General features: G+C 50.1%; 10 protein-coding genes across 10 annotated transcripts; 6 read left to right on the top strand and 4 right to left on the bottom strand.

The window, feature by feature from the left end:
- Positions 1-2119: 2119 nt before the first annotated feature.
- On the top strand, positions 2120-3187 carry ANOM_006491 (uncharacterized protein; the record flags this gene model as incomplete). Its single annotated transcript, XM_015551747.1, has 1 exon — positions 2120-3187. One exon carries the CDS (start codon positions 2120-2122, stop codon positions 3185-3187), a length of 1068 nt encoding a protein of 355 aa, XP_015407531.1.
- Positions 3188-4749: 1562 nt separating this feature from the next.
- ANOM_006490 (uncharacterized protein) lies at positions 4750-6777 on the top strand (the record flags this gene model as incomplete). The annotated part of the gene is made up of 1 exon (XM_015551746.1): positions 4750-6777. One exon carries the CDS (start codon positions 4750-4752, stop codon positions 6775-6777), a length of 2028 nt encoding a protein of 675 aa, XP_015407530.1.
- Positions 6778-7231: 454 nt separating this feature from the next.
- On the bottom strand, positions 7232-7596 carry ANOM_006489 (splicing factor 3B subunit 5 family protein; the record flags this gene model as incomplete). The annotated part of the gene is made up of 2 exons (XM_015551745.1): positions 7232-7243; positions 7354-7596. 2 exons carry the CDS (start codon positions 7594-7596, stop codon positions 7232-7234), a joined length of 255 nt encoding a protein of 84 aa, XP_015407540.1.
- Positions 7597-7887: 291 nt separating this feature from the next.
- On the top strand, positions 7888-9679 carry ANOM_006488 (tRNA-specific adenosine deaminase; the record flags this gene model as incomplete). Its single annotated transcript, XM_015551744.1, has 3 exons — positions 7888-8041; positions 8200-8242; positions 8344-9679. The coding sequence occupies 3 exons, from the start codon at positions 7888-7890 to the stop codon at positions 9677-9679; spliced, it is 1533 nt and encodes a 510-aa protein (XP_015407541.1).
- Positions 9680-9887: 208 nt separating this feature from the next.
- On the bottom strand, positions 9888-11484 carry erg24B (c-14 sterol reductase; the record flags this gene model as incomplete). The annotated part of the gene is made up of 3 exons (XM_015551743.1): positions 9888-10993; positions 11045-11349; positions 11405-11484. The coding sequence occupies 3 exons, from the start codon at positions 11482-11484 to the stop codon at positions 9888-9890; spliced, it is 1491 nt and encodes a 496-aa protein (XP_015407534.1).
- Positions 11485-11878: 394 nt separating this feature from the next.
- ANOM_006486 (putative vacuolar sorting receptor (Mrl1)) lies at positions 11879-13688 on the top strand (the record flags this gene model as incomplete). Its single annotated transcript, XM_015551742.1, has 4 exons — positions 11879-12359; positions 12423-12707; positions 12778-12904; positions 13327-13688. Coding segments are annotated over 4 exons (1002 nt in total), but the record flags the coding sequence as incomplete, so codon positions are not given.
- A 1107-nt stretch (positions 13689-14795) lies between these two features.
- On the bottom strand, positions 14796-17615 carry ANOM_006485 (putative C6 transcription factor; the record flags this gene model as incomplete). Its single annotated transcript, XM_015551741.1, has 1 exon — positions 14796-17615. The coding sequence occupies one exon, from the start codon at positions 17613-17615 to the stop codon at positions 14796-14798; it is 2820 nt and encodes a 939-aa protein (XP_015407532.1).
- Positions 17616-18557: 942 nt separating this feature from the next.
- On the bottom strand, positions 18558-19396 carry ANOM_006484 (uncharacterized protein; the record flags this gene model as incomplete). The annotated part of the gene is made up of 3 exons (XM_015551740.1): positions 18558-18669; positions 18720-18801; positions 18865-19396. The coding sequence occupies 3 exons, from the start codon at positions 19394-19396 to the stop codon at positions 18558-18560; spliced, it is 726 nt and encodes a 241-aa protein (XP_015407533.1).
- Positions 19397-20020: 624 nt separating this feature from the next.
- On the top strand, positions 20021-20683 carry ANOM_006483 (bZIP transcription factor; the record flags this gene model as incomplete). The annotated part of the gene is made up of 2 exons (XM_015551739.1): positions 20021-20041; positions 20105-20683. 2 exons carry the CDS (start codon positions 20021-20023, stop codon positions 20681-20683), a joined length of 600 nt encoding a protein of 199 aa, XP_015407538.1.
- A 1933-nt stretch (positions 20684-22616) lies between these two features.
- On the top strand, positions 22617-23711 carry ANOM_006482 (15-hydroxyprostaglandin dehydrogenase (NAD(+)); the record flags this gene model as incomplete). Its single annotated transcript, XM_015551738.1, has 4 exons — positions 22617-22661; positions 22726-23055; positions 23100-23326; positions 23435-23711. 4 exons carry the CDS (start codon positions 22617-22619, stop codon positions 23709-23711), a joined length of 879 nt encoding a protein of 292 aa, XP_015407539.1.
- Between the last annotated feature and the right edge of the window lie 1259 nt (positions 23712-24970).

Below are 24970 nucleotides of genomic sequence, written 5' to 3'. Positions count from 1 at the left end.
GGGAAATGCCGAGTTTCTTTCAGCGGAATGTTCAAAGGGACAGCTGAAACAGGTAGAGTTAAGATGGTTTTATATGAGGGTTGTTTGTATTTTCCTCCTAGTCACTTTAACGCTGGACGACCAGAACCATCGACTCCCTGGAATATGATATCTGATGTTTGGTGACCGTTACATAGGACATCCTTAGTCAGATCTGAACAAAGATGCATTTCACCCAAAAAGTGGGTCTGCATTGGGGCTTAGCCAACCCTCCTGCGATTGGTATGTTTTCCTTACCACATTCAGTCCTTACCTCGTATGGACGGAGTACATCTGTCGGTATGTATGTACAGGATACCTACAGCATACATGAATTCATACATTGCACCATACCCGACTTCGGTACAATCTGCAACTTCTACCAAGAGGGTGGTAGCGACAGCCCAAATCTGGATGGCTTATTTGGCGCCCAAAGGTTACAACAGTAGTCTCTACAATGTCTTTCAAATTCAATCCTAGAGCATGTCGGCTGTCGTATCTGTGTGACGTTTCCGGCGTTGGGAAGCAGGCCACATCCGGACATATTTCCTCTCTTGATAGAATTCAAATCATACATCCATGCATACATGCATACATACATTGAGTATTGTACAGTCACACACATTGACACTTCTATTGGACTCATCCACTTGATCTTTGACACACTTGACAATGTATACTGGACTGAAAATAAATACAATATAATAGCACTGAATCGAAACTAATCACAAACTAAAAGAACAGACTTTCCAGCCAAGAGTTGGGTGGAAACTAGATGCGAGTTCCAATCGTCTGACGGACGTGGGAACCATTCGAAACTTCCCAAATCAGGTCCGCCTCAGCCACACTGTGTCTTTTGGCGCTTCGGATCAAGGCCCTGAAAAGGGTCTTCTGGCTGGATAGGTTGTCGTTGCGCGTGCTGGAAGTATGTATTGTACTGATAGATTACCTGCTGTACTGCGTAAAATAACTGGGACTGACATGTTTCTGGGTCAATCCATCCATCAACTCTCAACTGCCAGGCTCCACTTTTTGCGACGATTCTGGACACATGCATGCTGCTAACGCCCTAAACTCCAGCGCGAAGGAGGGTACCAGCTGAGATCGGACGGTGAATCCGGAGAGTGGCTAAATTTTGTGCTTCTGTGTGTATGTATGGACTCGTTCCATACGATCGGGTTTTCATGTCTGCATGAGAAAAGTCGCCGGGCATCATAGTATCTATACGCTCAGACCAGGTAAGCAAGTCGTAGAGTACGGATACTCCGTAGACTGAAACGAGAAAAAAAAGGCTCTTGCATTTCTGTAGAAAGTATATCAACAGATTAGTGGTGATTCATGATTATTCTTCTTGTTTTTTTTCTTTTTCTTTTTTTTAAATGATAGACAGGGTTACTCTATTCTTCTTAAATTCCTTTTATTTTCGTACCATTTTTCTTTGCCCTTAGTGAGACCCTGTATAATAAATTTGAAAAGCAACTCCATTAATACACCCTATAATATATTTTTTTTTCTGATCTCTCTTGTGTTCAGAATCACTGACGGTCACCCTCTTCTCTTTCCCATTCGGGTCAGCCCTCTCCCGCCCCTCCTCGACGCTTCTCTCTTCGCGCCCTCTCTCTCTCTCTCTCTTACGCTCTCTTTTCTCGACCTCTGCGTCTCGCCTCTTCTTCCCCTCCATTCTCGTTACCGCTCTACAAAAAACTTTCTTTCATTTACATTCTTTACTTTTGTCATTTTCTCTTCCCTTCTGCGCGTTCGCCCACACAGTAATTTGGACCTCTCTACTTCCCATATCTTCCCATCCCACTCCACTGTGACCAGTACTGTGGGTTTCCTTACTATATATCTTGACAGACGGTCTCCATCTACCCGGTCAGGCGCTAGTCCAATTTTTCGTCCGTCAAGACACTAGAGACCGCTCTCAACTAGGGATCCCACCTTACCGCTGGAGTCATCTACTATATCAGAGAACCACTTACTGTGGGCGGATGTCGCCTTTATGAACGTTGTGCCTTCTTTTTTCATTTCTTTATTATAGCTCTGCCAGTCTCTTGTTATTTCATTTTTTTCAATATAGTATCATCATCGCAGAGTCGCAATGCCGACGGTCCTGCTACCGTCATCGGCCGCTGCCTTTGCGCCGCGGTCTTCACCGAATGTGGTGTTGAACACCAAAATCGAGCCATGGCTGACAGCGACATTGAAACGAGTCAGCCGAGTCAAGCGACCTTTAAACAATGTGACGCAACATACGAAGTGTCTAACGGAAACCTTGTCCTCGCCAAACGCTATCTGGACCCTGTGCTCCATGATGTTCCCCAAGGCCCCCGAAGCAGAGCTCCGAAGGGACGAGAACCCATGGGTGGAGGCGTTCTTCAACTACCAGATGATCCATGTCGAGGCATATGTGGTGCATGTTGACATGGTATCTCGAAACGAGGTCGCATTCAAACTGACTCCGGAAACAATCGAAGCTTTGGTCGACTTTCACAAGGAGATTTACTCCGTTGACACAGCCGCAAGTACCTGGGACTGGTCTGAGAAGGAGAGCCAGTTGAAGAAATTACAGGAGGAGTTTGTCCAGGCTGCCAACAAGTTCGTCTATCGCACCAGCGCGCAGGCACTGGAAGGATTGGAGGAGGACGGTGCAGGTGAGCTGCTTGGGGGCCGGAGTGAGGAAGCAAAGTCCGCGATCACCAGCCTGTTCGTTCCGTTGCTTCCTCCCCCTCCACCCGTGGTCGACGTGCTTCGTTCGACACCTGTTCTCCCCAGTTCCACCGGGCCAGAGACATGGTGGCACGACCCTATGCAGCAACCTGTGTCGATGGATACGTGGAAAGTACTGCCATCCAGCCCAGCCACGGCCAGTACAGGAGATTCTAATCCGAATATATGGACCAGCCTGAACAACATGAATGAGTTCTCGTATGCTTCTCCGACACCGTCCTACAGCCAACCGTACACCACTGCTCCTTACAATGCGACGCAGTATTATAGCACCGCTGCTACGTCCGCTGCACTTGCCGCGCTCCCATTGCCAAGCATGCTGGTACAGCCCTGCAGCACAGCGGCGAATATGCTCGGGTTTGGGTGGGGGATCGATACCAAGACTTTGCGCTGCCGTACGGGACAACCATGTAATACGCCCATGGAACCATACACTTGACGTTGATGGTCTCCCTGACTTCGCGTATTTTTGGTTTAGATCCCAGAGTCCCTGTCTACAAGCCACATCTAGCTCGTTTGTACCCTTCGAGTCCGAGATACACCTACCAGAACGACCGGGAGCACTATACCCGCTATACAGACAACAGACTAATTGGCATCAGTGACGGCGTTACCATTGACGATTCTGCGACCATGATACTCCACTTCGTTTGCATGACCATCAAAGAACATAATATCTTCTCTCTTTGCAATTGTGACTACCTTGTGTTTGTTTGTTTTTTCTTCTTTTTCTTCGAGCCAGCGTTAGCGTTCCGTCTCTCCTTGATTCTTTCGGTTTTGTTTTCTTGCATGAAGAAGCGGCGGGTCGGCTATCTGTTTTGTTTGTTTCATGAGAATATCCCATTGTTCAGATCCCGTTTTATATGTCATGAAAGACCTGGTTAGCCTCGCGGCTTGGGATATGATTTGGATGAGAAACGCTCGCTCTGTTTTCTTTCGTCGCCGCATCCGTCCAGGATAGCTTGATCGATGGTGCTATGGCTGGGCCTAGACGCCTCGTTCTCTGTCCTGGACACCCTCTTTCTGGTACAGGCTGCCAGACTGGTCATCTGCTAGGTCAGATTGAAGAGGTATTGATTGCGGCGCTGCGAGTTACGTTATCGTTTCGTTCGCAGTTTTTCTGGCAACACAGACCACGTCGGCGTCGATAGAACAACGGAAGTTGGATTACTCGCTGGCCCGGGAAGGCTGTCCGTGACAGGCGCCCGGTGTTAGCTGAGGACCGTCGGGTCTGTGACCTTGATGGGACTCAGTCCTGCGAGTGAGCCAATCTCCCTTGGTCTGTTTGCGCGATGTGGACTGTGTTTGTCTATAGGGTCATCTCCTATCTTCCAGGCTGGGTTCTGAGTACCTGGATAAGCTCGTTCCAACCCCTCTCATTGAGTGAGAGGTGCGGGGCGAGAATCGGATGCTGGTATAGTCTTGCACTTGTTGAGGCCGGTTCCTCGTTCTGTTCTTTTGTCCCTGACTGTCGTTATTGTCGTACGCATTGATCCTTTGAGCATGATGTAACTAGTCTGGATAACATAATTTGAAAAATTGCAGGACTAGCGGAAGTGTATGGTCTCTTTGCTGGTAGATATAGTATGGTACAAATGAACCATCCTAGTATTAGTACTCGTCGTATGATCATAATTATAATAGCGAACAGTATAATAGTCGTCATGATAGTCATTCTGGACCTGGCTTTTTCGTGGTCTGCCGATCACCAATGACGTCACGGTCTGGGGAACCCGCCTTGTCTTCTGTTGCCGGACATCACGGCGACTTTCTGGAACAGGCTGCATGAGTTTTGCTGTTCACTTGTATTTACGTCTTTGTATATCCATTGAACGAATTGTGATTTTGAATTGATTAATTACGGACTACTGTTGGTGACAATCAGCCTCACAACTTGCATCAACCCTCGATCGACAGCCCACCTGTCTGTCGACCCGACAGTACAACTTGAATACGTACATCCAAAACTCCACCGGTGATCAACCTCCCCAAAGAAACCAAATGGCCGCCCTCCAAGAAGCCCTCGAATGCCTCGCCCCAATAACCTGGGACGACGTGCCCACCGACCCCTCCGCCCTTCGCGCCTACATCAACGACCTCTCCACCAAAGCCCACCTCGTCGTCAACTCCGTCCCAGAACCTCCTCCATCAACCACCGCCACTCCCATCCACAACGTCAAACCCTCCCCCGCCAGACTCAACACCTCAGACCCAACCCTCCAATCCCTCCAACAACAATGGAGCAAACCCATCAAGGTCTCCAGCACAAGAGACAACCCCCTCGACCTCCACATCCACAAACTCCCCGGCAACGACGGCAAAGGCCACTGGTTCGGTCGTCGCAGCGTCCACGAGGGCCTCCCATTCTCCACATGGCAGGCGAAGCTGTCGAGCGAGATGGCCGAGACGCTGAAGGCGAACCGCGAGCGCATGAAGCACGGCCAGACGCCCGACCAGTCGGTCCGCGGCATCGGGGCCGAGAAGCAGGTCGAGACTATTGAGGTAAAGGATGAGAGTGGGGGGAAGGTGTTGGCCCATGTAACTGTTTTTCATGTTTCGGCGCAGTTTCCGAAGCCGACGACGCCGAGGGATTTTGTTACGATGATTGTTAGTTGGGAGGTCGGAGTTGAGGAAGGGGGACGTTTTTGGATGATGATTTCGAAACCCGTGGAGCATGCTGATACGCCGCCTTGTCAGGGATATATTCGGGGGCAGTATGAGTCTGTGGAGTTTATTAGGGAGATTCCGGTTACGAGGGGAAGTGGTGGTGATGGCCAGGGGTCTGGTAATGGGGAGACGGGGGCGGCTTTGAAAGAGAAGCAGGGTGGTGATGTTAAGGTGGGCGAGGGGCCTGAGGAGACCAACCCTGTCGAGTGGATTATGGTGACGAGAAGTGACCCTGGAGGTAACATACCTCGGTGGATGGTTGAGAAGGGTACTCCGAAGAGTATCTGTTCGGATGCGGTCAAGTTTCTGGATTGGGCTTGTCGCGATCCTAACGCGTCCGCCGAGCAAGGTATGGACGATGGTCGCATGAGAAGGAGAAACAGCCTACATACGGCTGGCGTGCAGGAAACTGAAGATAGTGAGATCAGCGATTCTGAAATTTCGGATACCGAGGTGGAGCATCATGGTCTCATTGCCAGCTTTGCCTATCTACTCAACGCTGGATTGGAACGATACGCCCCCCAGGCTGTGCTGGACTATATACCCGGCCACTCACGCCATTCATCAGGAGACATGTCTGATGTGACTAAAGAGGACAGAGAGAGAGCGCCCCGATCCAGTGGGGATCCCGCTCCACAAAGGGATGCAATGGAAAAAGATAAGGATGATGCAAAGTCCCAGCTTTCGCAGGACAAAGCGTCCTCGATAAACTCCGGCCTCGCCACCCCAATCGAATCTGGACACCTCAATATCTCCGCTGCGGAGTTGGTGAAGATAGAGAAGAAGGACGGCAAGCTAACCTCGCATGAGAAACAGCTTGCTAAGCTAGCTCAACGTAAACGTGAAGTCGAGACTCACCTGGACCGAGTACGAGAAGACATCAGATCCCTCCATCTACCATCCCGCGAGGAAGGGTCCAAGAGAGACAAAGCATCTGCAGCTGCATTGGCGGCCGCCGACGCTAGCAGTGACAGCAGCAACCAGCGCCAATCGTCAGAACTCCGCTCGTCGAGCAGTCCTAACTTGGCTCATCTTCCAAGCAGTCGCGACACAGCGAAGATGCACAAGGTCGCTTCGGGCTTATTCAACGAGGAAACCAAGCTCCTCAAGCAGCTGGGGAAGATCGAGAGGCATCAGCTCAAGGAGGCATCAAAGATTGAGTCTAAACAGCGCAAGCAAGCAGACCATGAAGAAAAAACGAAGTCTCGAACGGAGAATGAGATCTTGCGCCACGAGAACGACCATCTGAGGAAAGAACTGGAGCGGCTTAGGAATGAGCGACGACAATGGCTCGAGCTGATCGCGTCCTTGCAAACTGAGAACACCCACTTGGCGGCGGCAGCTGGAAAAACGGAAAAGTGATGTTATGTTGGAAGCTTGACGTGTACATGTAGTTTTTGGTATACGGACGATCTTGCATGGCTATGTTTCGCATATGTATGAGTTGTTTTATTCGGACACCCTGTGGATGCATGCCCAGTCCTTTCACTAAAAGCATGGAACCGACGTTCTCGAATCATTATAGTACATGGAAATAAATCAACAAAAGTCAGCCCAGAGCGTACAACTGATAAGCCCAGTTCATCCCACCGAGCCGTCTAAGATACTCCGTAACTCCCAAGCGATGAAGCACAACAGTAAACGGACCGCATGTCAGTTGGCATCAAGCAGTACCAACCCAGCACCGGCGCTGATAACGAGTTCAACCCGCCAGCCAGCCATCAAGCAGAGTCCTCGCCTCAGAGAAAGCATTATCGTCCGTAAACCTCGACAATCATAATAAGACTATAGCTGATAGTCACCCGTCGCAATCAATTCACTCCTGCGTCTAAAGCCCAAACAATCAGCACTCACTCACACAATCCCCCCTACTCCCTGTCCCTTTCTCCCCCTCCCCCCAAAAAAAAGAGAGAGAGAAAGAAAAGCGAGAAAACTCACCTCAGGCGGATTCCCAGCCCCCCTCACCATCTTCTCAATAAACATCGCGCGCACCTTCTCCTTCGGCTCACCCATGCCAACAGCCATGTACGACAGCATCGGCGGATGCCCAATATACGAAGCGTAGCTGTCGCGGATGATGTTCGACGTCCATTCGTACTTGGTCGTGTCCGCGTGGCCCGTACCCACGTACCGCGCCTGCATGGCCTCGAGGTTCTGGAGCGTGCGCAGCTTGTCGGCCATTTTGGGCGATTCTGTCCGGTGGTAATATCTAGGAGTTGGAGGTGAGGGTGGTGGGGCGGTTGTAAGTTGTTCTGGACTTGGTTGGGGGTTTGGTGAGGCTGTGGGTTTATCGTGATATCTTTCTTTTATCGGCGGATTTATGTCTGGGTACTATGGAATCACGTGATAAAGATATATATAAGAAATTTTGTGGGGTATGATTGTATCGTGTGGGATTGTGACGGGGTCTTTCATTCTTTCTCTGTTACTCTTTAGAATTTGGTTATAGAGTGAGAGAATCCGAATCCGGATATGGAGGAGTCAGGCACAAAACCGCCGTTGGCATGTCGGATTGCGCGTCTGGTGCATGCGCATTTCGATGGCTTGCCTGCGCGCAGTAAGCCCAGTATTCGGCCTGATGGGACCAGGGAGTGGATTCCTATGTCGGGCATTGTGATTGTGAAGGGTATGTATGTTTCTTTCAATGTTTTTTCTTTTCTTTTCTTTTTTTTTTTTCTTTATATTTGTTTGGAATTGTATCTTCTTGGTGTTTTATTCCCTGTGCTTGCTTCGTGGTGTATAATATGTAGTATGGCGAGGATCTAACAATGCCGATCTTATTAGGGGAAGATACACCAGATGAAGAATTGACTTGTGTGGCTGTTACGTAAGTTTCCACTTCTATCTCACTGAGATACAAACGAAGAAGAAAAAAAAAAAAAGAAAAAAAAAAAAAAAAAAGGTAGAACTACCACTAACGATAAGCAGATCCGGCGCAAAATGCCTCTCAGCGTCTCAAGTCCCCCAAAGCAAAGGACTAGTGCTCCACGACTGGCACGCTGAGATCCTTGCTCTCCGCGCATTCAATCACTGGCTACTATCCGAGTGTCGGAGTTTGATTGCCCAGGAACGGGCCTCATCTGAGAACGATATAGCAACTGAGAAGAAAGAGGATGAGAAAGAGAAAGAGAAAAAGCCATGTTCTCCATACATTCGACGACGACAAGACTCAGCAGTAACGTTGCCACCGTTTGAACTCAACCCGGATCTGAAAATCTACATGTACTGCACCTGTGCGCCATGCGGAGACGCTAGCATGGAACTCTGCATGGCGGCGCAGGAGGACCCAACGCCGTGGGAGGTTCCCACGACGACGCCAGATGGTGAGGACGGCGAGCTTCTTGACGGCAGGGCGCATTTCTCGCGACTGGGCATCGTGCGGCGGAAGCCGTCTCGTGCGGATGCCGAAGCTACGCGGAGCAAGTCGTGCTCGGATAAGTTGGCCTTGAGGCAGGTTTCGTCGCTGTTGTCGTTCGAGAGTAGTCTGCTTGTGGCGACTACGGCGAATGCGTATCTCGAGGGGATTATTATGCCCGAGGGGGAGATCAGTCGGGTGGGGTGTGAGAGGTGCTTTGGGGAGGATGGGAGGATGGGAGAGCTCAAGGGGAGGTTTTGGTCCCCCGGTGCTGAGGAGGCAGTGGACGAGCGAAGATATGGCTGGCGGTTTCGACCGTTTAGGATTCTGTCGGTTCCTGCTGGGCTCGTCGAGGAGCTTTGGGCGTTTGGGAAGTCGGATCCCACGGCTGCTTCGAGGAAAAGTAAACCGGCGGTGATTTCTGCTGTTTGGGCGGCGGCTTCGTCGGTGTCGGTTCCTAGTGTGGTGGATAATGGCGCCAAGTCGTTGCCTAAATTGGGTGGCTCTCGGACAGGCTTGTATGAGACTATCATCAACGGGGTGAAACAGGGGAATCGGGCGTCGGAGCCCTTGGCACGGGGCGCTTCTGCGTTGTCAAGGGCGAGGCTATGGGGCCTATCAAAAGAGATTGTGCAATCTTGCGTTGAAGATCAGGATCAGGAATCTGGCATCGAGATCGGTGTGGAGGAAGGGCTGTTGTCCTTGGGACTGGATGTGACAAAGCGGATTACTGAGGCCCCGACATATCGGGAATTCAAGAAAGAGCCTACGGTTCTGACAGAGTCACTCCAAGCGCGGAAGAGTGCGCTACGAGACGCTAGAAGAGTATTGGGTGGATGGATCCCCAATCCAGGGGACGAGAATTGGGGATTGGAGGTACTGATTGATCCCAGGAAGCGGAAGCGTTGATCCAATTGATGGAATTTATGGCAATGAATATCATGACGTGGCTCTATATGATGTACATATTAAAAAGTAATAGTTATGAATACATAGAACGAAGCGACTGGTGTGGATCCAGGGTCTAATCCGAACACATCACGAACTTTTTGGTCCACGTAAACAGAAACAATATTAGGAGACCCCCAACATAGAATACAACGCGCGCGGGATCCGACTAGTAGATACCAGGGACGATGCGGCTGCGGACAAGAGACGTATAGCGGTTCCAATCAGGACCGTACTTCCTCTTGCACTTTTCTTCATCGCGTCTCTCGCGATGGATAAGCAGGACACCGAAATAGATCAAGAAGAAGTAGGTATAAATCATTCCCCAGCCACGGACCTCAGGATTCTGTACAACCTGCTTCTGCACGTCGCCGGTCTGGGTGATGCTTTCGATAATAGTATAACCGGCGAATCCAGTGGGCAGCGAATACGACCACGACATCAGCCAGTCACCCAAGTAATTGATATGACGCGCCATTCCCCACCATCCGGAAATCATCAGCTTGGATCCACTGGCCGTCTCAATGTATTTGATATGCTTCACACGGGGGTCATTGGGGTCCGTACGGAAACGGTTCTTCTGGTTGTTGGCGCCACGGAAAATCGAGTATCCCACGCCAGTTACGGCCAAGATAAGTAGGATGCCCTGCAGACCCAACTCCAAGGGGTAAACCGCGAGATACCGAGTTTGGAAATTGTAGACGAATGGGACCCACACCATGTCACCGAAAGAGAGCATGAAACCGAATCCATCCATGATCACGTCCATCGTGGTTAGGACAGCTGGCTCCATATACAAGCCATCCAGAACATAGAAGAGCTGGAATGCGGTGGAAAGAACGATCGAGTCCGTCACATAGCCATACGTTCTGTACTGGCGGGCAATGTTGGACAGGTTCAGTATATTCCACCCAAGCAAACCGGGCCGCATCTCACACCATACTTTTATGTCAATCGTCCGTGAAGCCTCACTGACGAAAGGAATAGGCAACTTCACCCGAGGATTAAGCTCCCGGCCGATGAAGAAATCATACAGGGCATTGCCAGTGTGGCCACCCGGTGCCAATTGTCTAAGTTCGGGGTTGAGTTGACCAGGCGCGGGGACGGAGAAGCTCCTCGCATAAACAAAGACCGCAATCGCTGTGCAAATGATCAAATTTGCCGTAATGACCTGCACGTAATTATCCCAAAGGAAGGTCCACACGACGAAGTCCGCACCGTCGACGTATGTGCCCAGAGCCAAACCGGAGAGGATCAACACGGCGGTGGGGAAGGCTGTAAATGGGTCAGCCGATATCACTCAAGCATCCAACATCAGATCCATACCATTGAACTTGTATCGAAGTCTTCCTGTGCAGGCTAATTCCGTACCCTCGACCTCGTCGCCGGGTAGGAACACGTTCAAGGCCAGGCTGAGGAGGTAATAGCTCAACACCCACAAGGTCACACGAGCGTCGAAGAACCCTTTAAGTCCATCTTGTGGCCAGTTAACCTCCTTCTTCAATTGATCCAGGGACAAGGTCGACGGATGGAGCAGCGAAGGAGCAGGACAGCCGGATACATCGTTACAAAAGAAGGTGAAAGCGTAGATGAGAGCTGGTAGGAAGGTCACAAATGCAAACGCGCCGGGGCTATTGGAAGGTCAATTGATAGGTTCCTGGCTGCGACACTCTTGAAACAACATACGGGCCACAGAATTCATAGCCCCGTTTTTCGGGAACGGGCTGTATCGGGACTTTAGTCTTGGTATTCTTCTTGGGCGCCATGATGCGACTGAAATTCGGGACGTCAGAGAATGCGCGATCCAAGGGGTCGCGGATATGCCAGAGAAACCCACAGACAAGACTGTAGAAGAAGTAGGAAGCTGTGGGCTTCTCCAATGGCAGGACAGCAGGTATTTATCTGTCGGTAGAAGAGTGTTTGTTGTAAAAAGAAGGTCTGTCGTCTGAGTCGGATGTTTGTTGGCCGACGGGGGCCGCGGGCCCTTTTTGCGTTTGTTCCTTTTTGTTCCTTTTGTTTTCTCCGCAGTTCCAGTGGATTGTTGGAGAACCACCACAGATCCAACATCTTACGTATCCTCCTCGGTTCTTATCCTTCGCTCCCCCCATTACTCACTCTCGTTCCATAATTCCTTCTTTTCCCTTTATCAACAATTCACCGGACTTTCTTTCCTTACTAATTTCGTCTGCGGCGATCTCGGTCCTTTTTATTCTATCATTGTTATCGCTATTCATCCCGCATTCGCCCTGCGGGACTTATCTCCCATCATGAAGTCGCTAGCTACGTCGTTGCTTGGGTTCCTCTTCCTTCTCTCAGCACCACATGCTTCCGTTTATGCTGCCTCGGATCCAACAAGCCCAAATGCCTTGCCGCCCTGTGTGGCACGCTCGCCAACTACCGGTTTCTACTATGATCTAAATCCAATCTCTCTATCCCCACCCAAGACGAAGGACGAAAAGCTTCGTGGAAACGTTCGCACTGAGAGCTGGCATGCCAAGGGTCATGACTACCATGCAAACTTCACATTAAACGTGTGCGCTCCGGTGGTGGAGAATATCAAAGATGTGGTGGGAGTCGACCGTGCAAGGTGGCAGAATATTAGTGCATATTATGAGAAGGAGGGCAAGATCTATTCTATCGGGTATGCTTGTGTGCGGGTTGTGACCATGATAACCAGAGAGAAACCAGGCTGACTTGTTCTTAGGCAACAAGCGTCTGAGCCATTGTTCCGGGGTCGCAAGCTGGTCCTGAACTACACTGATGGTTCGCCTTGTGCTGGGGAGCTTATCGGAAATGCCTCGCGCACGAAATCGACGATTATGTCGTTCCTTTGCGATCGTGATGCCCCCGCACATCAGGCAACCGCGTCCTTTGTGGGCACTATGGACCAGTGCACCTACTTCTTTGAAGTCCGAAGCTCTGCCGCCTGTGGTGCCGTGGCCCCGGCCGACGGCCAAGGCCTTGGCCCAGCCGGTATATTCGGTGTGATGTGAGTATTACCTATCCGATGGGCCATTTATGGAAGGGAAAAATTCGAAAGGGTTAACACCGTCCTGTAGTGCATTGATCGCCGTCGTCGCGTACCTTGTTGGTGGCTGCGCCTATCAGCGAACAGTGATGCACCAACGCGGTTGGAGACAGTGCCCGAACTACAGCCTCTGGGCGGGCATGTTCGACTTTGTAAAAGTAAGTATACTAGCATTGATACCGTTTCGGCGGGCTCCTTCCAGAGCGCGCCGCCATGATCGAGGTTCCTACAAGGAGTTCAACTATGCGAAGCTACCAATTTCGAGGATGGATTGAATGCCGCTTTGGCTGGTCTAGAGCTCAATTACATCGAGGGAGTCGGTACTTTCAGCATCTGGTCTATGTTCTTCCTATCTCTTGTTTGCTATATAATCATTTAGACCTATGTTGAACATGGGTAAACTGTGGTTTTCTGTGTACAGCAGCAGGATCTGCTTTTGTGATTAGCCCTTGAATGTTGGACATCAACGATTTCGTTAAATAGTTCTATTGTTTAGCAGGGTTCCTTCCACTTGTGTCTTTCTCATATGCCTAAACCATGACACCATTGGGAACCATCGCTAATCAGCAAGCGTAACTAGGACATGTTCACCATTGTCGGCTCCTCCCTAGGCCGCGCGTTCCGTCTCAAACGATCGCCGGCTCTCGGCCACACCCGCAGCGGCAGCCAGCGCGGCGGGTTCATCGGCGCGATCGGCGGGCGGAGAAACTCTGGAAGAGATGTCGATGCCGAAAATCGACTGATAGATCAACTGGACGAAGAATGGGAGGATTAACATATCATGATCCTCCCTGTTTCCTTTGCTTTGCTTTCGGCTGTTGTCTGTTCGTTATATGATTGTCATGTGAGATTTCACTGTATTACATGTTTGTGTAAGATTTCCCTCGACTGTTACGAATACGAGTCATTGGCGCTATGAATTCCTTCGCTTCCGAACACGGATATGATATTCGCTTTAGCATTTCGTCTGCCGAACCAGGTTTCATATTGAGTTATTCTGTCGATCCTGATATACGAAGTATGCAAAATCAAAGATACGTACGGAGTACAACGTACGATATACTATCGTGGAAAGACAGCTATTTATGAACCTGGCAACCTGTATGTACAACAGACCCTCCTCAGTACCAATACCATGCCGCTTCCCTATTATAGCAGTCCATACCAAAAATAAGTTGTCTAATACAATCCTGGCCAGTCTTTGAGTCCAGGGATGGCTGTGGTATTGATACCAAGGGCCATAATCCTTGGTATATTTAGCATAAATCTGAAGGAGATGATATCAACTAGCATCATTGGTCTAGTGGTAGAATTCATCGTTGCCATCGATGAGGCCCGTGTTCGATTCACGGATGATGCACTTTCTTTTTTGTTTTGATTTTGCTTGTCTTCCTGGATCTTAGTCCCCCTGTGTGGTATATATATATATAGATTTCGGGTTTTACAGATAGCGGGAGGTCTTCTTTTTTGCCTATTGTAGATGTGGGATGTAGAGATATGTTCTTTACTAGTTGGCACAGGATAAATACTTACCCAGGAGGACCTGACTGAACCACATGGTCTGATCCAGCCCAAGATATAATATAAAAACAGCAGAAGATACCCACACCATCAGAAGAGATTAGTTCATTCCCTAAACCCCAGGAAAATATACACATAAGACCACCGTACAGATATCAAGCGATCATAACAAAACTCCAACCATCTCTTTTTCCAAACCATCCCATACAAGCCGATCAAAAACTCGCCAAGTCGATCCCGAAAGAAAACCAAAACAATGAAAAACAAAAATCCGCCGGGATATCTAACATCAAGCGCCGGCGTTACTCGTTCACGTGAGGGCCTCGATTCACACCCGCTATGCCCATGTCAAACGTGCCCATGGGCATGTTTCCCGTGTTAAAGTTGGACATGTCTGGGGTTCCGCTGCCGGGGACTTGCGCGGGACTGGGGTCGAGGCGACGCCTGCGCTGACGGGGTCGAGGTTGAAGGGGAGGAACCAGGCGCTTGGTTGGTAGTACTCGCCTAGACCGGCGGGAGCGTTGGGATCTAGCTGGCCTGGGAAGATGGCAGAGTTGTCTGGGGCTGCCTGGGAGGCTCGGCGCCGTTTACGGTGGAGATGGGCGGATTGTCTTGAGGTATGAAGTTGGTGGAGGGATCGAGACCGCCGAAGGAGCCGTAGACGAACTGTCGGTCGAGTTGGGGTAGTTGGTCGGCTGGGACGGGGAAGTCGAATGGATACTGGCCGTAAAGTTGCCCACGAGCCTGGTTGAACAGTCCGGACTGCGGGAACCCGGCTCCAGGCGTGCCCATCATCCCGGGAGTGTTGATGTCAACCATCGGTTGAGAGGTTGGCTGGCCCATGTCAGACAGACTTTCGCCTCTGCTGTCCTTCCTGGAATGCTGTCGACCGGGCACGCTGGGCTGTGACGTAGGGGAGAGACTGGCAAAGAAGTCCTCAACGCTTTGGAGGTCGGCCTTCTGGCTCATCACGGCGTCGTCGGTTTTATTCTTCTGTTGAGTATTTGGGTCCTCCCAATGCATCCTCGAGACACCATGAGGGTACTTGTCGAACCAGTCACCATACTGAAACATTGCGGTGATCTGGCTGCCGTTCTGGGTGACAACCGACCCTTTAATGGCAGCATCTGCAAACTGCCGATATCGGTCCTTAGCGCTTTCCACCATATAATGGAACATACCCCAGTATTTCTTCATCTTGTTTAGATATCTATAGGTATATCGAAGGTTTTCCTTTGACCGAGCCTCCAGCTGGGAGTTCTTGGAGAAGATACCCCAGATGTGTACGGTGCTGGCTGAATATGCACAATAACCAGCAAAGGGAACGGTGAGAGGGTATGCCGAAGCGCGATCGATCAGCACAGAGATATGGTGGGCCGCCTCTACCGCGGCCCGTCCAGCGTTGCTCAAGAAAGCCTTGGGCATATCCCGTGGGGGACGCCCTCCCGGTGATAACGGAATGGCAAACTGGTTTAAGAATAGCATGTTCTGATGAATGATTATGTGCAGAAAGAGAAACTGGTTGGCGATCCTGTCGGCCGCATGAATCTGGAGATTCTCATAAGTAAATGCTAAATGGCTTGGAAGAGAGGCAGAAAACTCCTCAATTTGTCGTTTGAGATGCGTATACCCCGACTCGGGTGACCACAGTGGATGAGCATCTTTTTTCTTTCCTCCTAAGTTTAGATAGTCCACGATACGCCCCCATAATACTATGGCGCGGATTATATAGGCAGACACTCCCATGTTGTCCTTCGCGTTTGACAGCTGGCCCACGTCTTCTGGAACCGGATTGGGAACATTTCCATCCAGATCCTCTGTTGGACCCGGGATTTCCATCTGAAAATGCGATTCTTTGATCGGTAGTTGTATCTGTAAAAACTTTTCGTTTCCAATAGGTGGACGTTGACTTCCAGACGAGTTATAACGGTCCATCATGAAGCAAGCCCACATAGTCCGTCTTCGAATCTCTCGATCTGTAAAGCTGAGCTGGGACCCGCCCCCATTGGTCTGGCTCAATAGCGGGTCCTCCTCAAGTTCATTATGCAGTTGCAGAGCGTATGCCATCCGCAACGCCTGACCCCCGAAAGACCAACTTCGACCACCATGACAAGTTCCGAACTCATGCAGACCCAGCAGCAGGAAGACAGTCAGAATCGTGATGTTGGGTGCGTCGTGACGGCTTAAAGCTATTGCAGCAGCTGGATTGGCCCAATTCTCTCCGCGCAAAAAAGGCGGTTCGGAGTTAAGCTGTGGATGAGTTGAAAATCGAGCCGATACGGCGCAAACTGCCAGGATCAAAGCTGGCGGCACAGTCCTGGCCTTTAATCGACGCATGAAGCTAGGTTTGTGGAGCAGGAGGTAAGACTGCCCATAGACACAATCAAAGAAAACTTCCGCGAGATGTTCTTGAATCTCTAACGAGGGTAAAAATTCTGCTCCCTCAGTCATCAAACCAGTGCTATCGTTAATCTTACTTTCACGGCGCATTGGGAAGATATCCAGCGAAGCTTTGCGCTCTCCACGAGCCCACTCGTCCATCTCATTCGCAAAAGCTTCGTCGGCTGTCCGCTTCTTCTGGCTCTTCGAGGTCTGCCCTGGCTGGGGAGGGCGGACCACTGATCGCCCGATGGCTGACATATCCCTTGTCTCTTCCTTCGGGATCGTCTTAATGACGCGATCTTCCATTCGCTTTAACCGTTTATCTAGCATTGCCATATAATCTGTCCGCGGCGCTGCCTTCCGGGTGGTGACTTTGTACACGCAGGGAATGCGAGAGCGCGAGCAGTGTTTGCACGCGGGCTTCTCGCCGGAACATCGAATCTTTTTCCTCCTACACGCGATGCACGCCAAGGGGAGGCGCTTTCGCTCCTTCCCAGCCTTTGTCTTCATTTCGCTCCACGCTGGTTTATCGTTCTTTTGCTCACCATTCTGCGCGGAGTCTTGGTTCCCGTCCTCGGGGAGATGGTCGTACCCGGCTTCTAGATTATTGCCGATATCGCCCCCGGTTTGGACGCTCCCGGGGTCGCGCGAACTGGCCCGGCTCTGCGTGTCGAGATCGTCGGGGAGGGCGATATCGTCGTGCCCCAAGGTCAGGCCTGCGGAGGAGGCCAAGGGGGACTCGTCGGACTCGGGCGGGATCATGACGGGTGCAGGTACCCCAAGAGCCAGGCGCGGGTCATCGTTCGGTAGGCCGGAGATAGTCGATTGGGGAGAGGTCCAAGGATTCTCGTGGTCTCGGGAGAAGGACGGGACGAAATTGCGGGATGAGGCGGTCGCTTTTGGTGGGTATGGGGAAGATTGATGAGGGTCGGTCGGTGGCGGCTTGGCATTGCTGGCCGTCGTCATGATGGGGGATTATTAATGGGTTTGGCGACGGCCCCGAGTCAGGAAGAACAACTCGGGTTCACTACGGGCGTCGCCGGGGAGTTGAGGGATTATTTCTCTGTACAAAGTAGAAAGAAGCGCGAAAAGTGGAGGAGAAAGAGTTGCAGACTAAACTCCTCTTGGTAGCGGGTTCATGCAACTAAAAAGTCACGAAGGAATCATCGAGTCTGGATTTAAGTCAATAGGTGCCTTAACCCCGTCATCTGGGGGCCATCTTGCACGTTATATGCAATCCTGGTCATTGGGTGAACCAAATATTCTTTGAATTCGGATCCCAGGAGAATGGATCCTCTGAGTATATGACCTTTGGTTGGTGAGTTAGCCTCCCGTTTTTTTTCTGTTGGTTATACTTCCAATAGTCCAACTATGAAAACGGATGCGTGGGTTGTGGATCCTCACCGTGTTCGAGTCACGAGTCATGACTACCGCTAGTTCCTATTTGAATCTATCATCGACTATCTACGCATGGACGCCTGACAATTCAGGCGGTTACATGGAGGAACTCTTCCCATAGTCCGGGACATTTCCCATTCTCTTCGACATGGCGTATAAAACCCCTTGTGGTGACATTACGGTCCATTATCGACTGTCCGAGGTGAATACTCTACACTACCCTTCGAGCATATTCGGCAAGATAGTCCACTCTTGAAGATATACCGGTGTACTAAGGGGTGAGCTTGACATTACCGTGGTCGTCGCCCGGACCCCCATGACATCAAGTCTTTCTATTACATTAGCAATCAGAATATACATATCTAACATTAAACGTCACCGCCATACGAGATTACTCATCGAATTAATTATCACATCCCAAGATGCTTCGTTCGGCTGCGGTTCATGTTCCACGCGTGGCATGCCATGTAACAGTCCCCCGCATAAATGCCGTTCCGGCAACGGATCCTACTACGACCTAGGTCGCCCAGCACGCGGCCGTGGCACGGCGCTGACAAGGGAAGCCACGATTTCTGCGCCCAAAATATACATATTGTAGCCAGGGAAAACAATCCAAAGACCGCTGGCCCACCTGTAAGCGAACGAAGTGAGATCATGACCCAGGCAGCTTACTTTGGTATAATCCACAGGAAAATCAGAGTTACAGCATCGTTATGTCCAATGTTATCAAAGCCAGAGAAAGCCTCATTCAGCCCTGGGATCCTTGTAAGCAAGGCACAGCAATCCAATATAAAGGACTCTGCTTTTCACAACTCACAGTAGAGGACACTCTTGCTGAGAGTCGCCAGAGATGCGCTGTACGCGACTAAAAGGGCAGTGGCTCCAGTTCGGCCAGAGACCACCTTCTCGGTTCTCAGCATCCAAATAAGCCCCTTTTTGGCTTTGCGCTGCCCGCGACCGCCCGACGCGGAGACTCCGTGCCTATACACGATCCAGAGGTAATAGATGTACCCGACACATTCCACAAGGTTCAAGACCGTCTGTGCTGCTGGGAACCCGTTCCGAGCGTTGAACGCCGGCCAGCCGTAGAGATAGTCAATGGCTCCATACTGCGCATAAGGAATCCAAATAGGGGAGTGCAATTTGTTGCCTGGCATGCTATGCGGCCGGAGCAACACATAGCCTGCATCCCAGATAACTAGCGGGACTGACAAGACAAGCCAAATGATAATGGCAGTCGACGGGGCGTGTGCCCATCGGTTCGTAGCGCCATCGTTGTGAGATGGTGAGGAAGCCTTTCCCGTTGATGGAGGCGGAAAGTCGCGGGGATGGTGTCGCGTAGAAACCATAGCTGCAAGAGAATGATGGTGTATTGATACACTAGATAGTGACACCCACCCGAACAGTGAATTTGCGATCAATACAAGCCTAGAAAGCGTGAAACAGAAACCGTCTTAGGAATCGGGGAGAGAGATGATAGAGGAGTGCGACAATTGTTAGCTCTTGAATGAATAAGCAGCGACTGACGGCTAATGACGTTGTACAGAAGGCGCCGATTCAATCTCCCTTCAAGTGTATGGATCTTATTACGCACTCGACGGAGGGAACAGTGGTTCCAACCAGCTGTTGACCTGTCCGGATTTAGACTCCTTCATCTCCACTTGAAATGGGATGTTCCCGCCGCAAGCTGCAGCAAAAATCCCACTATTATGATGCGCTGCTCCACTGGACCCAGTGATAGCTCATTGTTCATCACCTTAACCCAGCCAAAGTGTCTTTGAGATGATGTGCCGAGGGAGATCTTACTTTTAACTACCGTTCCCGGTCGGGGGGAGTAAAGCTAATTTGCGACCAAGCTGCCCTGTCACGTGTCGATCTGGTTCTTGCCGTCCTCTCCAGAAACTATCATTTTTCCTTTCCTCTAAAGCATGGTACTCAGCCCAACATTACAGTCTAGCTGCATAAACTAAGTAATGGATAATACCAATCAAAAGGTTGAAGCCCCGGAGATCTAGTACCATCCAGTCAGTGACTGAGTTGTCTGACCCCGTTGCTAGAAAATTGATAAGCTTGCTCGAGTTCGAGAAAACCAACGCAAGAGCCGTGCTAGGAAGCAGGAGCACATCCGTGGCCTGGAGCAAAAGCTGGTGGCGCTCCAAGAACAAGTCCATAAAAAAGATGTTGAACATAGACTGGCTGTTCAGAAGCTGGAAGCCGAAAATAGGGGCTTGAAACGTCTTTGTTCTCGCTTAGGGTTTCCTACCGAAATTATTGCAGAATATGCTCAGGCACTTGCGGACCCAAACACGGCTCAGAAGGTTGCCATTCCAGCTCTAAGACAGTCCCCGGCCACGCAGAATCAACGGAACACTTGTGGGAGTTCGCCTTCATTACCTAGGTGCCAGGAGGGTGCCGAGGTCCCACACATAGTGGAGCTAGGAAGCTCATTAAAGACAGACGTGCTCCAGGGCGCTGCAAGGCCCGCCAAAAAACCGAGCCTCAGGAGATTTCAGATCAACAAATATCCGACCAACGTCTGTCCATATGTAGTTGTCTTCCTGGTGAAGCAGTGGGATCACGACCCACTAGTTATGATGTTCTCAATACGACCCTCTGCGCGATTGCGGAAGAGCTGATCAAGCAACATAATAGACGTGGCTTGGACATGGCAGAGATTCAGAAAAAGCTCTGGGCAGGTTTCTCGAATGGCCTTACAACTGACGAAGGATGCAGAGTGCAAAATCAGATTTTATTTCAGGTTCTAGATGAGATTAGTGGTGACTAATTTCTATCTCTTGGATATCATTTGGATATCATAAGCGTGCTCGATTGACCGCCACTACCAAGAATCCGGAGTTTCCAGGTCCATCTTCGTCTTTTGACAAGCTGTTTGACTAAATGCATTATCTTCGGGGACCAGAAACTCGATCAGAGGGCTGACTGTCACTACTGGAAACTGGCCACTGTTGCCACACCAAGAGTATAGCTACTGGTTATCTCGCTGAAGGAACCGTGACTGATGTAACGATGGCCGTCTGCACGATCGAGTCTATGGCAACTACAACTGCACAACACTCTATATTTTTACCAGCGTGCTCTTACCAGACCAGGGTTCCCAAAACATGTTAGTTTGCCATTGTGAAGGAACCAACATTGCAGTATACCGCATCATACTAACCTAAGAATAGTGCCACCAGAGACCCCTTTTGGACCAATGAATGACTGTGTTCATCCACACTATGGGGACTAGTTGGTGATAAATTGGCTTGGATGGTATTCCACTAGTGGACCACTAATACCGATGCTAAGACCAAGTTTCTTGCGTGAACTACTGGTGTAAGTCTCATACTTCATTGGTATGTGACCGGATACATCATAACAAACCAGCTGGTTGTTTTTGACACCAGCAAATACAAGAGCCAACAATGATACCTTTATACATTTATGGAAGGAGACCTACTGGTGGAGAAAACAATGTACACTGTTCCTTTGTGATATGTACGTGCATTAGTATGTGGCGGAGATGTTGCATTCACTCAGCTTGTTTGCTTTATTAGTTCAATGTAAGGATCAGGCTGAGTGCTCAAAATAAATGTCAGACTAGAACTCAACATGGAGAATAAAGTATAGCTTGGACATACCGTGATACGGAGGACACCGCGATTCCAACCTGTCCTGCGATGGATGGATGTCACGTTACCTATCCTTGTTTAGTACTAGTCCCCCAGTCAATCTATGGATCCTGACTCGAGGGACCTCCCGCCGAGCGCCATCCTTTTGAACCAAACCAAGTATGCATGGACAAACGGTGAGTTGCATGCTGCGAACGAATTGCAATAAGTTCCCCTGTGAATATACTTTCGGCTTGGCCCATTATGGATGGCTAAGGCACCGCAAGGTCCGCACACGGCTCACCACAGTTGGGAGTGGCTTGGTGTTTTAGCGCGGTGGCCTGACCTGTGCTCACCAATGAACTTGATAATACTTCCAAGAGCAATGATGCCGCTGTTGTATCTGAACACACTATTTCAACCATTGATATAACATGCTGGGACATGTGGCAAAGGACCCACCAATCGGCCTAGAGTCTCCTTGTATATTCAAGGAAGCAAGAGTGTTGATCGTGTGCTACTTCGGCCCATCCATCGCTAGCGGTTGAGAGCGCTAGAAGGACGACGATTGACAAGATCCCCATTATGACAGCGGGGAAGAGCTGTGACCCGCAAGCCACTTTACCACTAAGAGTGTGGCATTAGCCACCCAGAACAACGGATAGTTATAGCAGCGTTTCTTATATATTTTCTTGTACTCTCTCTGGGCTTTCCCCCCCTCCTGTTTTTCATCGCCTCCTGACTTCCCGCTATGGCAAGAGACTAAGTCACATCGCGTAGGGGTCTTTCTCCACTGCGGGTAATAGGCATGGACTAGCCAGCAATCATTTAATAACCCCGAAGCTATTTGTGCGCGCTTGCAGCCTAAACTAAAAGTAGTGGTTCTTAGCATGTGGCACAATGTCTGAATGCTGGTTCTCCCAATTCTTGTCACCCACACATATATCCGACGAAGAAAATGGGTGAACAGAATAAACGAGTTGCCATTATAACAGGCGCGACTGTAAGTACTCCATTTAGTCGATAGAGAGGACAGATCCACTTACTCCACGTCCACCCTCTGCTAGTCTGGCATTGGAGCCGATATTGCCAGGGACCTGCATTCACGTGGATGGAAAGTCGCCTGTGTTGGCCGCCGAACCCAGGCTGGAAACGATCTAGTGCAGAGCCTGGGTGAGAACGCACGTTTTTTCCAAGCAGATGTCAGCAACTATCAGAGCCAAGCTGCCGTCTTCAAAAAGGTTTTCCAGTTATGGGGGCGAATTGATGTCCTCTGCGCGAACGCTGGCGTGGGTGACCAGTCCTCGCTTTATCTTCTTAACCGGCGTGATAAAGGAGCGGAGGACGTCCCTCCAGAGCCGGACCTTTCCTGCACTGATATAAATTTCAAAGGTGTCGTATATGGCACTGTATTAGCAACGCACTTTATGCGGCACAACAGCCTGCGGCGGGCGGAAGGATCGTGGTGACCGGCAGTATCGGGGGTATTTTCCCTCATAAAACGTATCCCGAATACAGTGGGACCAAGGCAGCAGTCAATCAATTCGTTCGTGCCGTTGCACCAGCATTGAAGGCCAAGGATAACATCCTTATAAACTGCGTCTTGCCCGGTATTGTTGCCACGCCCATTGTTCCTCCTGAGATGATCGAGGCCGTGGCTCCGGAATGGTAGGTTTTGTCCAGTCGAAGTCGTTTCGCTGCTTTTATCTCGGCTCTCTTCCCCATATACCGTACTCTGATCCATATTTGAGCGGTTGCTGACCTGAAACCCCATAGTCGGACTCCGATGAAGACGGTCCTCGACGCAGTCCAAATATTCTTAGAAGATGAAACGGGCATGGCTGGCCAACTGCTGGAATGCTCCGCAGATAAACTGATCTATTACCATCTTCCAGAGATGGGGAATGGACATATCACCAAACGGGCTGTCACCGTCTGGGAACCATTGTTCAAGCTAGCGCACGGCGAGAACTCCGATCTCCCGGATGCGATTCCAGACATCAGCCCATTCAATGGCTCTTCTTTGGGTGCTCCACGAGATGCCAAGCTCTGATTTTGCCTGAGGAGCGACAGGCCTTGCCATCTCTGAAAAGCATGGCAGGAACAGCTGACGTATATATTGTGAACAGACTGTGACGACTATCATGGGAGGGGTTTCTTCAGATTGTACTTAGCTTCTATGGGTTTCTCTCCAGTATATGTCTCTGAGAACCAAACTTAATTTAACAGCGTAATTGAACCAAACTTTCCAGGACCTACCCTGCTCGAGAGCATGGTTCCGTAAAACCATCGAACGCACAACACGTCAGCACCACGAAGGGCAATGAACAAACATATGGACCAACCAAGTGACAGTCTAAACACCCCACGAACATTCGAGAAAAAGAGCCCCAAAAGACCCTTACGTCAAATAGTTACTAGTGACGAAGCTCTTACAAACCTTTCACCGGAGCTATATTCCCAAATGCTATAACCATGACCTATCCATTATCCGCTAACTTACCGCAGTTCCGACCGACCCGGGCCGTCATCTTGATGCTTTTCGGGAAATCCCATGGAACCCTTTTCGCTACCTTACCCAGTATTTAGCATGAAATAGCCACTTAGGCTATTATGCCGTTACCGGGTCATGGTGTCGATCGTCCCACGGTCCGATGTAGCAGAGAGAGAGAGGGAGAGAGGGTCGGGATCGGAACTTGAACTGGAACTAGGAAGTTAACCGTTATAATAACTATCGGTAATGGCCTTCGTAGCGGAGAAATGGTGGTTGGAGAGAGAGGAAAATTTACCGACCTCGGTGAGCGACTGTGGAGGCCGAATATGTCTGTGTCCGGTCCTTGGTTCCTGAGTTCCTGAGTGAGGCGGGTATGTGGGACAATGGCTTCGGGATTTACATTATGCGATGGGTTATGGATTTGTGGGTTGTTGTATCGGATGTAGTTCGAAAGTGCGATCAAGTATTCCAGCATATGGTGCATACTGATCGTATACCATGGTGTGATGGTTCCATGATGGGCCCATCTCACTGTGCGCGTACTTCTACCTTCATTCTTCACAAATCACGCCTAGGTACCATACGTTGAGCTATATGGAAATAGTACATTCTGAAGAGTTACAGCGAAGAAGCTACTCGGGAATGAGCGGATTGCCAATTCGTTTGCCGTTGGACCCGATACACTATTATACTGAATTTATAGTGCGGGTTTCAAGCCCAAGCGGCATACTCTGATTTCCTCTGGAAAGAACAGCAGATGCATAAACAGAAGCGAAGGCAAAAGGCAGCCTAGCAGCAACCAAACACCCTGCGCGGTC

The sequence above is a fragment of the Aspergillus nomiae genome, assembly GCF_001204775.2.
Source record: "Aspergillus nomiae NRRL 13137 chromosome Unknown contig00109, whole genome shotgun sequence".
NCBI classification, from domain to species: Eukaryota; Fungi; Ascomycota; class Eurotiomycetes; order Eurotiales; family Aspergillaceae; genus Aspergillus; species Aspergillus nomiae.
The sequence above is the reverse complement of the archived record's forward strand: the minus strand, read 5'-3'. Positions and strand labels throughout refer to the sequence as shown.